General features: G+C 37.7%; 1 protein-coding gene and 1 long non-coding RNA gene across 2 annotated transcripts in view; both read left to right on the plus strand.

Moving 5' to 3' along the window:
• LOC138026553 (uncharacterized) overlaps positions 1-1,193 on the plus strand; it is a 28,640-nt gene extending 27,447 nt beyond the window's left edge. Inside the window, exons 2-4 of the long non-coding RNA XR_011127287.1 lie at positions 79-99; positions 681-701; positions 1,090-1,193. This is a non-coding gene — a long non-coding RNA (uncharacterized lncRNA). The remainder of the gene's footprint in view (positions 1-78; positions 100-680; positions 702-1,089) is intronic.
• Positions 1,194-8,883: 7,690 nt separating this feature from the next.
• Positions 8,884-12,500, plus strand: part of LOC138026787 (tyrosine kinase receptor Cad96Ca-like) — a 13,967-nt gene continuing 10,350 nt past the window's right edge. Inside the window, exons 1-3 of the mRNA XM_068874237.1 lie at positions 8,884-9,073; positions 10,077-10,193; positions 11,003-11,187. Of these exons, the coding sequence (XP_068730338.1) occupies positions 8,908-9,073; positions 10,077-10,193; positions 11,003-11,187 (468 nt within the window). The 5' untranslated portion in view covers positions 8,884-8,907. The remainder of the gene's footprint in view (positions 9,074-10,076; positions 10,194-11,002; positions 11,188-12,500) is intronic.

Below are 12,500 nucleotides of genomic sequence, written 5' to 3' on the forward strand. Positions count from 1 at the left end.
AGCTGTTTCGTTGGAGAACTCACCCAAAACAATACACTGAAAAGAAAAGTTGAGTTTTCTGAATTCTCTTTTTGATAGGGCTCCCAGAACAAAGACCAGGTAGGTTTTTTTAAAGTGTTGTGAGCTGTTAATAATCAATATGTGAGCAAAAACATGATGGGACATTATTATTATTATTATTATTATTATTATTATTATTATTATTATTATTATTATTATTATTATTATTATTATTATCATATATTTTTTTTTCTTTTTATAGACGACGCATTTGTAGTCGGAACTATTTTAATTCCAAATTGCTTCGAAATCTAGTGATGTGTACGGGGTTTGTGAAAAATTTAGGAAAATAGCCAGGAGTTCTCGGTCCCTTGAAAATTTTTGTATCTTCCAGCGCTTTCCTATATGATACTTCTGGATTCATAATCCTTCAAACTCGCTTCTGAACCCTCTCGATTTGATCAGACAAATAGACTGGTAAAATAAAATGGAAAGCTTGAGAGGCATATTTTTGCTCGGGTTTGAAACAGTTATAACTATGTAAAAACAAAGGGTTGGGATTCGAGTTTGCCAATTATGGTTGTAGAGTTCATTAATGCAATAGCTGTTTCGTTGGAGAACTCACCCAAAACAGTACACTGAAAAGAAAAGTTGAGTTTTCTGAATTCTCTTTTTGATAGGGCTCCCAGAACAAAGACCAGGTAGGTTTTTTTAAAGTGTTGTGAGCTGCTAATAATCAATATGTGAGCAAAAACTTGATGGGACTTCACGGGTGTCTACTCACGCAGTTCTTAGCAGGTTTTTTTATGTGCTCACGAATCCAGGAAGTGATTATGTATGGCTGGATGACCTAAGTGTTTTTAGGCGAATGATCCGGCGTATTGGACTAACTTATGATTTATGAGCTGGCTGTTCTGCCACAAACTAGTGCAGCAAGATCTAGTCCTGTCCTTTCCTGGTTGGACTGGGTTCCTTTAAGCTCCAATAAATGAAGAAGAGTACCAATTCTCCCACTCCATATTCAGCCTCGAATGACAGATATCATGTAAAAAAAAAACTTGCATCAATTTATGGTTCTGTTTTTTACAGCTACCAGAGCTATAGAGTGGTACTACATCGTCGGCCCTTTGTCTGGTGTGGTGTTATCAGCATTAATCGTTTGGTACCTTTGTAAACGACGTATGACAGGTACACATCTCTCATCTTAAGTTAAAGAGTCTTACATGTTTCTATGCAGGTACTTGTGATCTCGTGGAGCAGTGTAGTACATTTGAAGGGTTATTGTCTATCTTTTTAGTGGTGGTGGTAGTGGTAGTTAGTAGTTAGTAGTTAGTAGTTAGTAGTTAGTAGTTAGTAGTTAGTAGTTTGTAGTTTGTAGTTAGTAGTTAGTAGTTAGTAGTTAGTAGTTAGTAGTTAGTAGTTAGTAGTTAGTAGTTAGTAGTTAGTAGTTAGTAGTTAGTAGTTAGTAGTTAGTAGTTAGTAGTTAGTAGTTAGTAGTTAGTAGTTAGTAGTTAGTAGTTAGTAGTTAGTAATTAGTGGTAGTGGTAGTGGCAGTGGTAGTGGTAGTGGTAGTGGTTGTAGGTGTAGTAGTAGTGGTGGTGGTGGTGGTGGTGGTGGTGGTAGTAGTAGTAGTAGTAGTAGTAGTTGTAGTAGTTGTAGTGGTATTGGTAGAGGTAGTAGTAGTAGGCTTAACTAAAGAATTCGCAATTTCTTTCGTTGTCATGAAAATTACCAGCCCTTCTCTTCAGCATAAAGTCATGTTTGCTTGGTGTAGTAGTAGTAGTAGTAGTAGTAGTAGTAGTAGTAGTAGTAGTAGTAGTAGTAGTAGTAGTAGTAGTAGTAGTAGTAGTAGTAGTAGTAGTAGTAGTAGTAGTAGTAGTAGTAGTAGTAGTAGTAGTAGTAGTAGTAGTAGTAGTAGTAGTAGTAGTAGTAGTAGTAGTAGTAGTAGTAGTAGTAGTAGTAGTAGTGGTGGTGGTGGTGGTGGTGGTGGTGGTGGTGATGGTAGTGGTAGTGGCAGTAGTAATAGGGTTAACTAAAGAATTCGCAATTTCTATCGTTGTCATGAAAATTACCAGCCCTTCTCTTCAGCATAAAAATGTCCGTCCTCAAATAACGTGGTGTAGTCATCCGCACCAACTATATTTCCTTTTTTTTTTTTCTTCACATGATCTTTCCACCCCTGTACTGAGCAGCCACAGCGAGGTAAGTCAATTATTAGTTTTGGTCAATCCATTTGTAATACACAATAATGAAATTCTGAAAGAAATAGACACCTTTGCGCAGTCATTCTGATCTCATATACATCTCATTTGTCTAAAGTGAACGTAATCCAAAGAGATAAAAATGACTTAATCAATCTTAAAAACAAGAAAAAAAAAAACTAGTCTCAATTACTGGTGCAGACGGGTTAACGACAAGCATTTTCTCATTCCACAAAATTAGATAGATCCTCTACGAGTCCAACCAAGGTCATCTACCGCTCCTTATATTGCTTGTGTTTTTGTATAGGGTCGATTTTATGCTGCATTCGATTTTCTTTTCCCTTTTCTATCTTGTAAGCAATTTATCTGTGAGATAATATATTGATTTATCTTCTATCTTTTTTTTTTGACAACTTATTTTTTAACTCCATATTCCACAATACAACCCTACTTGACAATATACTGCACTGCACTACAACGCACTACACTACACATTAGCTAATTTGAGAGCTTAAGCACGAGACGTTTTGAGTGATTTTCCAAAAAAAAAAATGTGTCACACTTCCCAAACATCAAGTCACAAACATCAAAGCTGGGTATTTGCTGTCCGTGGAAAGGTAAGTTAATTTGATGTGGAATAATTAATTTATTGATTGATTTTTCTTGTATTCCTGTGTATATACTGGACCATCAACTTTATATTTCCTGTCATTTACCAAAGAAATTTGCCTTAATCAGTTCTCCACATGATGAAAAGAGCGCTGCGAACGCCGTTACTCAAAGCCTTCAAAAGAAAAAGAAAAGAGTAAGTACTAGTCCTTTAAAAATACATATGCTTTCCTTGAGAAGTACCTCTTTGTATGTGCTTGTGTTTTTTCTCTGTGGTCTTAAATTTTAATGCACTGGCAACATGTTGCAATGCTAAGGCAACGATTTCAAAAAGACCATGTTAGAATTTGTAAAATTAAACGACCATTTCTCTTTTATGTAACCCTTCTTTGTTCAATAAGGGTCATTTTCTTTTCTTTGCAGAAATGTGGCAATGGCTCGGGAAGATCAGGGAGCACTGGATGATCATGAATAAGAGAAGTGAACCTTGCACTTAACAGAACAATTTCAGCAAATGCTGCTTTATAGACACCCTGAAAAATTCAGGTGGCTCCAACGGGATTCGAACCAAGGACCTCTGCGATGCCAGTGCAGTGCTCTACCAACTGAGATATGATACCACACAGTTGGGAGCAGGGCAATTTGTTGGGCTCATTTGTTCTGGTGAAGGATTTTATGAATGAAATTAATTGAATGTATATTTGAAGTGCTGGTAAAAGACGAATGAGAGAATTGAATTGTCCAGCGAAGTGCGAGGATCACCTCAAACATATATTCACTTTATTCCCTGATAAATCATATTTTTCAAATCTGAAGATAGTATAATTTTCTGAAAATAAAGGCGAAGCGTAATAGACAGAAGTACTTTTTTTTCGCCGACAGGGATTATGGGTATGAGTGTCAGATATATATAGTAGGCCGTTAAGATTTAAAACCATCGTAGGACAGCAACAATTCAGCTCCCAAGTTGAAGTTTGATTTAAGTGTGTATTGTTAGTTTTCATGATTCGTTACCGTAACTCAGCCCACGTATTTAGTGACACCGCAGTTGGTGGGGCTATACGTTCCCTTTTTTCCATAAAGTGTTTGTGGGTTTTGGTATACAGCGGTGTCGCACAAGTTTACATAACTGCGAATTGTTTTTTCTCTGAAGACACATGTCCGAATTGTGAGGTATGGTGAGCAGTATTTAATTTGTCACTGTTCATACAGTAAACAGGCGTATGAGGTCTTTGCTGACCTAAATGCCCCTGTATCTACTCTGTTGTATGCGTCTCATTCATTTGGTAGTGAAGGCAAAATTTTAGTTATATTCAGGATCTATTCCGGATACCGGGAAAAAACTCACATCCAATTCATAATGCGTGTAGTTAAATTGAAGGTTTCAAGCCGTGCTCTCTTACAACAAGAGTTTATCCTTTCATATCAATCCTGGATTGTAAATTTTTAAAAGCATATGACATTTCTTTCTAAAGAAATCTTGATTCTGTCTTAAGAAAGAATCAAAACTGCTTCACAGCTAGTGAAATCACTAACGTGAAATGCTCAATGCAAGCAAGTCAAGTCACGGACGTCGGTCTCCACCCAGTCTCTCTACGGCTACTTGGCAAACGTCTTGTGCATAAGCTCTCTACTGTATACTCTACGTATGACGCCCCTTTCTGTAAATAGCATTGCAATAACTAACCACAAGCAAGGGAGGATGACTATTGAGAACACATCTCCATGTCTCATCCATTTTTATCTTCGCGCCATGGTCGCACAGCCAATGACACCCAATCAGGTGTCTTCCTCCAAATAGCCGCGCATCTTGACCACGGGTTAAATTGAGATTGAAAAAAATTATCATTGGAAGAGGCCAATATATGGTGGAGATGTTCTGTCCCCTCATCCTCTCTTGCCACAAGACAAAATGAAGGAGAGAGAGGGTGTTGGGGCTTTGGCCGGGATACCTGAATTTTAAAAAAAAAGCTTATTTCAAGATCAAAAGAAGTGCACGATTATTAAGCATAAGAACGTATCTGGCATTGTAAAATGGCAGCTGTTGGATATTAAGTATGGCTTTCTTAGTTGTTTACCACTCCGGGTTTGGGGCATCATACACCAACATCATTGCTTCTGCAATTCAGAACGTCATTTTGAATTCTCTTGACCTCCTGCATCAAATAACCAAACCAATTACGCTTTTGGAAACTTGCTGTGACAATATGGTCAGCGGTCGTTATGGCGGGTGGATTGACTTTTTTATGCTGCAGTCTATTACTCCAAGTTTTTGCGATTTCTTCGAATTCTATGTGGCTCTTCATCAGCAACCTTGTTCGTAATAATGAATGGCTTCAGCAAGATTTATTTCCTGGTGACATTTCTCGAATTGCTCTAAATAATTGCCTCGTAAATGGGAATAATCGTGTCCGCCATCTTGGATTTGCTGCTACTCATTTGGCGACTCATCGTTCTGGTGTTCTGGTTGAACAAACTATGGAAAGTTGTTTCCCCTCATGCCCCAGCTACTATGTTACTGCGAAAGAAGCTTTTAAAGCGAAGAATATTCTATTCGTCGAACCAAACAGCTTCGTTTAATCCTGCTATATTCGTTCTCAGCATCAGTGGCGATGTTGAGGCCAAGCAACAACCAAACGAGATCTGCGGTAATCAAATGCTTTAATTGCTCGAAAACTGTACAGAGTAACCACAAGAGGCTGTGGTGTGAGAAATGTCTTACCCTGACTCATGCTCGCTGTGTTAATATTTTACCTATGGAGCTAAAACATATACGTGCTTGTAGTCCTCTTAAATGGATATGTGATAACTGTACCCTGAGCGAACTCCCGTTCTTCAGTGTCGAGGATTTTGACTCTTTAGATCCACTGAATGAACATGTTTCGTCTAACGAATATAATTCTGATAGTCATCTGGAGGAATTAAATCCCAGGAGATCAAATGTTTCTGTTATGCACTTGAACACCCAATGTATGACTTCTACATTTAATGAGCTGCTGCTGACAGTTCAGACATACCAACTTGATGTAGTGTCCCTAAGTGAAACGTGGCTGAAGGATAATCACCTATTATTGAATCATGTTTCAATTCCTGGCTACATCCAAGAATTTAGAAACAGAGATGGAATTAAAGGTGGAGGTGTTGGAGCATATATTAAAGAAAGCACCAAATATAAGAGGCGAAATGACATTGAAAACAAGCACCCCAATCTGGAGCACCTTTGGATTGAGGTTGGTGGTAAAAATAAGAACAGTTCTTTATTATTGGGAACCATTTACAGATCAACACGAATCCTCGACACTCAACAATGGTTTTTGGAAATGGAGAACATGTTAAGTGAACTCACAACCTCCTGGAATGGTCTGTTGGTTCTCCTGGGTGACTTTAACATTGATCTGTTAAAACCCACACCTATGGCTAGACAGTTCCTTGATCTGTGGTATATTTTTAACTTAACGCAACATGTGGACAAACCTACTAGAACGACACGTCAAAGTGAAACACTCATCGACCATATCATTTCCAATTGTCCGCAACGTGTAAAATTCATTAATGTCCTGCCTTGCTCAACCATCAGTGACCATGATGCTCCTTACGCTTGCATAGATATACGTGTTACGCGCTTTGCTCCAAGGTTTAAATACATTCGGAATGAGCGTCAGTTCAATGAGGAGTCTTACGTGGAAGACTGTGCTAATCTCCCATTGAGTGTTGTTTATGCTCTGGACGATCCCAATGAAAAACCTGACGTTTTTAGTGGCCTTATATTGCAGTGTATAGAACGACATGCGCCGCTAAAGCGTACTAGGCTAACTCGTCCTCCGGCTCCATGGTTACAAAAAGATGAAATACGGCAGACTCAGCTACTGAGGGACAAGCTTCGGTTCGAAGCACACGCAACTAAAGCACAAGACATCTGGCAAAAGTTTCGTGATGTGCGAAACCTCCTGAAGAAAAAATACGTGAAGCTCGCCAGAATTTCATCAATAAAGCTCTCTCATCGAAAAAGCCTAAAGAGGTGTGGCAGGTTATCTACCGTATTCTGCACCCCAATCCTACACCCTTGAGGTGCAATGTAGATGCTCTAAATGAACACTTTGCAAGTACAGCCACGAGGACTACTGGTGTCCAAACATCTGATACTAAAGAAGACCTGATAGCCTTCTTGGATGCACTACAACCCGAAGAGTCTCTGACAGGAAATGACAGCTTTACCTTAAGGCTTGTTACATTCCATGAGGTCCTACGTGAGCTAAAGCACCTACGATCAGACACAGGTCCTGACCTAATTCCAACAAAATTTTTAAAGCCTATTGCTGAATATATTGCGAGCCCTTTAACTCACATAATTAACTCATTTATTACATTGTGTGACTTTCCAGATAAATGGAAACAAGCTCGTATAACTCCAATCCCAAAAGTGGATAGTCCTCAAGATAACAATGATTTTCGACCAATCTCTATATTGCCCGTTTCGTCTAAAATCTACGAGAGGCTTGTTCACAACCAAGTTGTAGAGTTTTTGGAAAATCACCATCTCCTTGAGGACAATATTTCTGGATTTAGGAAAGGCCACTCTACAACATCTGTTTTATTAAGCATACGTGATGACATATTGAAAGCAATGAATCGGAGCGAATGCACCCTGCTTGTTTTAGCTGACTTCTCGATGGCTTTTGACACTGTCAAGTATAAGTCTGTGCTTGAGAAAATGAATGTTCTCGGATTTTCAAAGTCATACCTTAAATGGACAGTCAACTACTTGTGTGGAAGAGAGCAGTTTGTTCAAATCGATGACCGGATTTCAAAATCTGTCAGTATTAGCTTTGGAGTCCCACAAGGTTCGATCATGGGTCCTCTCATTTTCAACATATACATTGCTGATCTCCAAGGGAAACTCGATTGTGCTTGCCATCAATATGCTGATGACACAACCGTATATCAAGCATCGAAGCCTGCTGAACTAACATCTTGCATTATTTCAGTGCAACGTAATGTGGATAAACTGCAATGTTGGGCTAATGAAGCAAATCTGGCTTTAAATCCCAGCAAAACGAAGTACATGTTATTATCTTCCACTAAACTTTCTTCCTATCATGAACTTAATAACATTGACATTGATTTAAGAGTTGGAAGTATATCCTTAGAACGTGTATCTTCGGCAAAACTTTTAGGGACCCATATTGATCACAACCTAAAATGGGAAGAAAATGTCAAGCAAACTTCAGCTTCTTGCTATCGCACTCTTGGAATCTTAAAGAAGTTGAGGAACGTTCTTCCATTTCATATTCGCAAGCAGTTAGTTCAGGCCCTAGTACTTTCCAAGTTGTACTACAATTGTGTTGTTTATCATAATTTACCACATTAGCTTGTTAAACGCCTACAAAGAATTCAAACAGCATGCGCGAGCTTTGTTGTAGGTAAATTTGTTGAAAGGGAGGATATTATAAAACTAAGTTGGCTACCAGTTAAAGAACATATCGAATGCCAGCTGTTAAAGCTAGTTCATAAGGCGATTTATTCTCGTGAATGGCCAGGTTACCTGCGACTGAAGCAATTTATGCACAATCGAACGCTGAGGTCCAGTGCAGCTATGCAGCTTGAAATCCCACTAGTGTCATATATTTATCAAGACCAAGCTGCTAAAAGCTTTAACATTTTACCTGGATGTGTAAGGCACTGTCTTGATTTTAACCAGTTTTCTAAGATGACTTTTAAGTTTTTAATGAAAAAGGTCAAAGATAATTTTTTAGCTAAACGTTTCTATTATGCACTGTAAATAGATATATTTATTTTTATTATTGTATCTTTATTACTTTTTTTTCTTTTTTACCTTTATTTTTACTTTAGATGATATATTTTAGCGGATGAAGAGCCACCTTGTGGAAATGCTGAATAAAGCCATTATTATTATTATTATTATTATTATTATTATTATTATTATTATTATTATTATTATTATTATTATTATTATTATTATTATTATAAATGAAAAACAGTTTTGGCGAGCGGCAACCAACCCACCATTGGAAAACGAGAGAACTAACACTCAACATTTCTGGATTAAAGATCACAAGGTGCCGCGGAAGAACATGAAATGGGGGTGGTGAATGTTGAAGTGGACTCATGGGAAATAGCACGTCGCCAGATTGCACTTGAGGAGGTCATTGGTTCAGGAGCATTTGGAACAGTTTGGCGAGCAACCTTGAGTCGTGAAAATGGAAAACCAGGCATACGTTTTGTTGCAGCAAAGTGCCTTTCTCGTAAGTACGATTCGGCTTTTTTAATTTATTGTTTCCATCGGATACCTTTCAGTTAAAGAGGTATCACAAGTGCTTTAATGAACTGCCTGTCACGTAGAATCTTACAAAGCCTCGTTCAACATGCACGATAAAAATGTGTCGTAACAGAAAGAAAAACAAAGCTGCATTACTATGTCTTATGAAAGGGTGCAGCAAAAATCATCAATTCTCAATCAACTCTTTAATAATCTACCCACCTTTATCTTAACCTTGAAACAAATGCGGAGATTACCAAAATAGATCACCTTCTCCTAACAGGTTCCTAATCCTTCATTGCAAGTGTAAAAAGATATTTTGTTCTTTAACTTTTATTTCAAGCTTCCATAGCGACGTCTTGCCTCAAATACACCAGATTTTTACCCTCGCTGCACATTAAGGGATAAAGTTCCTCATAAAATTCATAAATAAATAATGCTTTTAACCATTTATAGAGCCTATTTTCCATTGCTAAATTGCAGTTTAAAATAAAATACCGTATAAGATGGTTAAATACCCCCGACTGGTTTACATAGTAGAGATTTGAATGGATCAATCATATTCGATTCTCCCTAAGCGTTGGAGCCCCAAACACTGAATCAGGAGCAGGGGTAGCTTAATAGACTGGTGCGCTTCTTTGACAGCCAAACGTCACAACTTCGATTCTCAGCGACTTATAAGTCTGCATGTTTTAACACCTTCCTTTAACTTGTGTAGCTGTAGCTCTAATTATCTGTAAAATGGAGTAAGAAGCGCACCATCAGCTTCCATTGATATCAGCCTCCTACGCGAATGAACTACCGGCATTAAAAAGATGGACTTACTTTTATCACAATGCTTCATGACGTAAAGAAAATGAGACAAAGACAAGTCTGGGAAATTAAAACAACCGTGTTATTAATAGTTCAGTTGAGGAGGTAGAAATACATGAAACACCTCAACAAGTCATGTGTCCAATCTTATTGTACCCTGGTGTCATTTATTGTAGCCACATCTGGAGATGAAGGAAAAGTCGCTCTGATGAGAGAAATCGGGTTGGGCAAACTTATTGGAGACAGCCCTCAGCCGAATATTGTTCAATTCATTGGCTGTGTCACCACCCAAAGTAAGGATCTTATTGCAACTGCTAAACTGTAGAAACAGCTGTGAGAAATTTGCAGCAATAATAAAAGACCGCGAGTGAAAACCTTATCAATCGATGATATTCAGGGCTAACTTTGTCTAACTTCTAAAGAGAACCTACGTGGAGCTTCTTCATACAAGAAAAGTTTTTGAGGCTTTGGTTTATTTATTTATTTTATTTGCAATTATTATTATGAATTTATTCTTTTGTGCAAGAAAGTGGCTCAGGCTGCAAAGACCACCAGGGAGAGATAAACAATTTAAAGGAATTGTACATTTTGCATGACAATTGTATATTTTATCTTTAAAACTGAAATATGTTACAAATTTTTAATCAACCCTTACTCACTATACTTTCGTCATATTAAAAATCCAGCCCTTAGTATTTTTTTTTTCATCATAGAAAGTTCTTCACAAATATGTGGAAATTATGAGTAACGTTGATTAATGTTTTTTTTAGTTATTATTTAATTCGTCTTTTTTTTTTCTCACTTTTACATTCATTCTTGGGTAACATCACCTTTAACGTGGGGAATGTGTAGATAGTCGCCCTTTTCTTCATTCTTATCCCCTCTGCTCATCGAACGTGAGCCGTTAATATGCAATGCTGACAAAGGTGGTTGGCTAAACTGTGATCTTCCAACACAGAGCCACGCAAATACTGCTTTATTTGTTTACGTATTAAAAGCGTCTAAACGTAACAATGACAGAGACCATATCCAACTTTCCGAGAAGCTAATAGTTTGAATGCAGCGTTAAAGAAGTTGTCCAAACTCTGTGTAACCTTTACAGTACAGCCAATTTTGATCATGGAGTACTTACCCTGTGGGGATCTTCTGGGGTACCTGAGAAAAAGCCGTGGAATTTTCGACAAACATTATTGCGGAAAACTAGCAGTAGCGCCACTGAAGACCTATGACCTAATGTCATTTTCAAACCAGATTGCTACTGGAATGGTGTTCCTGGCATCCAGAGGGGTATGTGACACGAAACAAGCATGGCATACGATATGGTACTATTGTTGCTTATTGTAATCTTTCACAGATTAAGATTGTATCTACGAAATGCATCATGCGATATGCTTACTCCTTGTAGTGTTTGACATTATGTAGACAAAAATGTGTGATCATTTTGCTATAATATTCTTATATCGAAAAGCAATGGATTGCTGTAGGTGACACGTACTAGCGCGCGCTTTAAACACTGGGTTTTCTACATTGGGATAACGCTGGAGAACCATGCACCGACCTATGCCTTGATATTACATAGTGTGATCTGCCCCCGCCGTGGTCGTCATGATAATTCAACAGTCATCTTTTTAAGTCAGTAATCGGGGAACATTAACATAACATAACATAACATAACATTTTATTCAGGAAGTTACAACACAAATATAAAAACATCCTGAAAAGGGAAATTGTGAAGTTAACCCTGTATAAAAACAATTTTCCTGACTAAAAAACTTACAAAAATGATATAGATAAGATTTAATAGCTACTGATTTAATAAAATTTCAATAAATATTCAAATAAATTTTAAGTCTAGTCTTAAAAACAGACAAAGATTCGGCATGTAAAATGTGTCCTGGCAAGTCATTCCATTTCCTTACAATGCGAATGAAGAAAGACTATTTGTAACAATTACAAACTGCTCTTTTCAGATAAAGTTTATAGTCGTGGTTAGCTCTTGTACGCGTACTATTGGCTAACTCGAAGAAATCTAGCAAAGAAAGATGCTCAATACCAAAAACTTTCTTATAACATTGAACCATTAAACCATTGGCTACGTTATTTTCTAATTATATTAGTTAATTAACAATTATTGGATTCGGTTTTCCCATGATAGCGATAATTATCAAGGCCAAAGTTTGTTATCTGCCGAAGCCAAAGGCTGAGGCGGATAACACAAAGTGCAACAAACTGCAAAATGCATATTCCTGAGTTGCATTTGTAAAGACAAGAGAACTGACTCATCAATTTCTTTGGATGAGCGGTAAATCAAAGAAAGTTTCCGCGGTTGGCAGTTTCTTTCCTCCTCTCTGCTGGTTACTGTGTCATGTGACGTCACTTCTGCATGCATAAAACTATTGTCTCTGTGTATGACGTCAATTCTACGTATATAAAATCTATTGTCGATAGGTATGACGTAGGAGAAACAGAGCAAGCAAAAATTAGCAGCGTGCTTAAAGCCAATCAAAATCGAGCTTGTGACACCAATGTATAATAATACCTACTAACTAACTTACTCTGAGTCATTTCGAGTAAGCTTTAACTTTGGACCCGCTTGCAGC

The sequence above is a fragment of the Montipora capricornis genome, chromosome 12 (genome assembly GCF_036669925.1).
Source record: "Montipora capricornis isolate CH-2021 chromosome 12, ASM3666992v2, whole genome shotgun sequence".
Lineage (NCBI taxonomy): Eukaryota > Metazoa > Cnidaria > Anthozoa > Scleractinia > Acroporidae > Montipora > Montipora capricornis.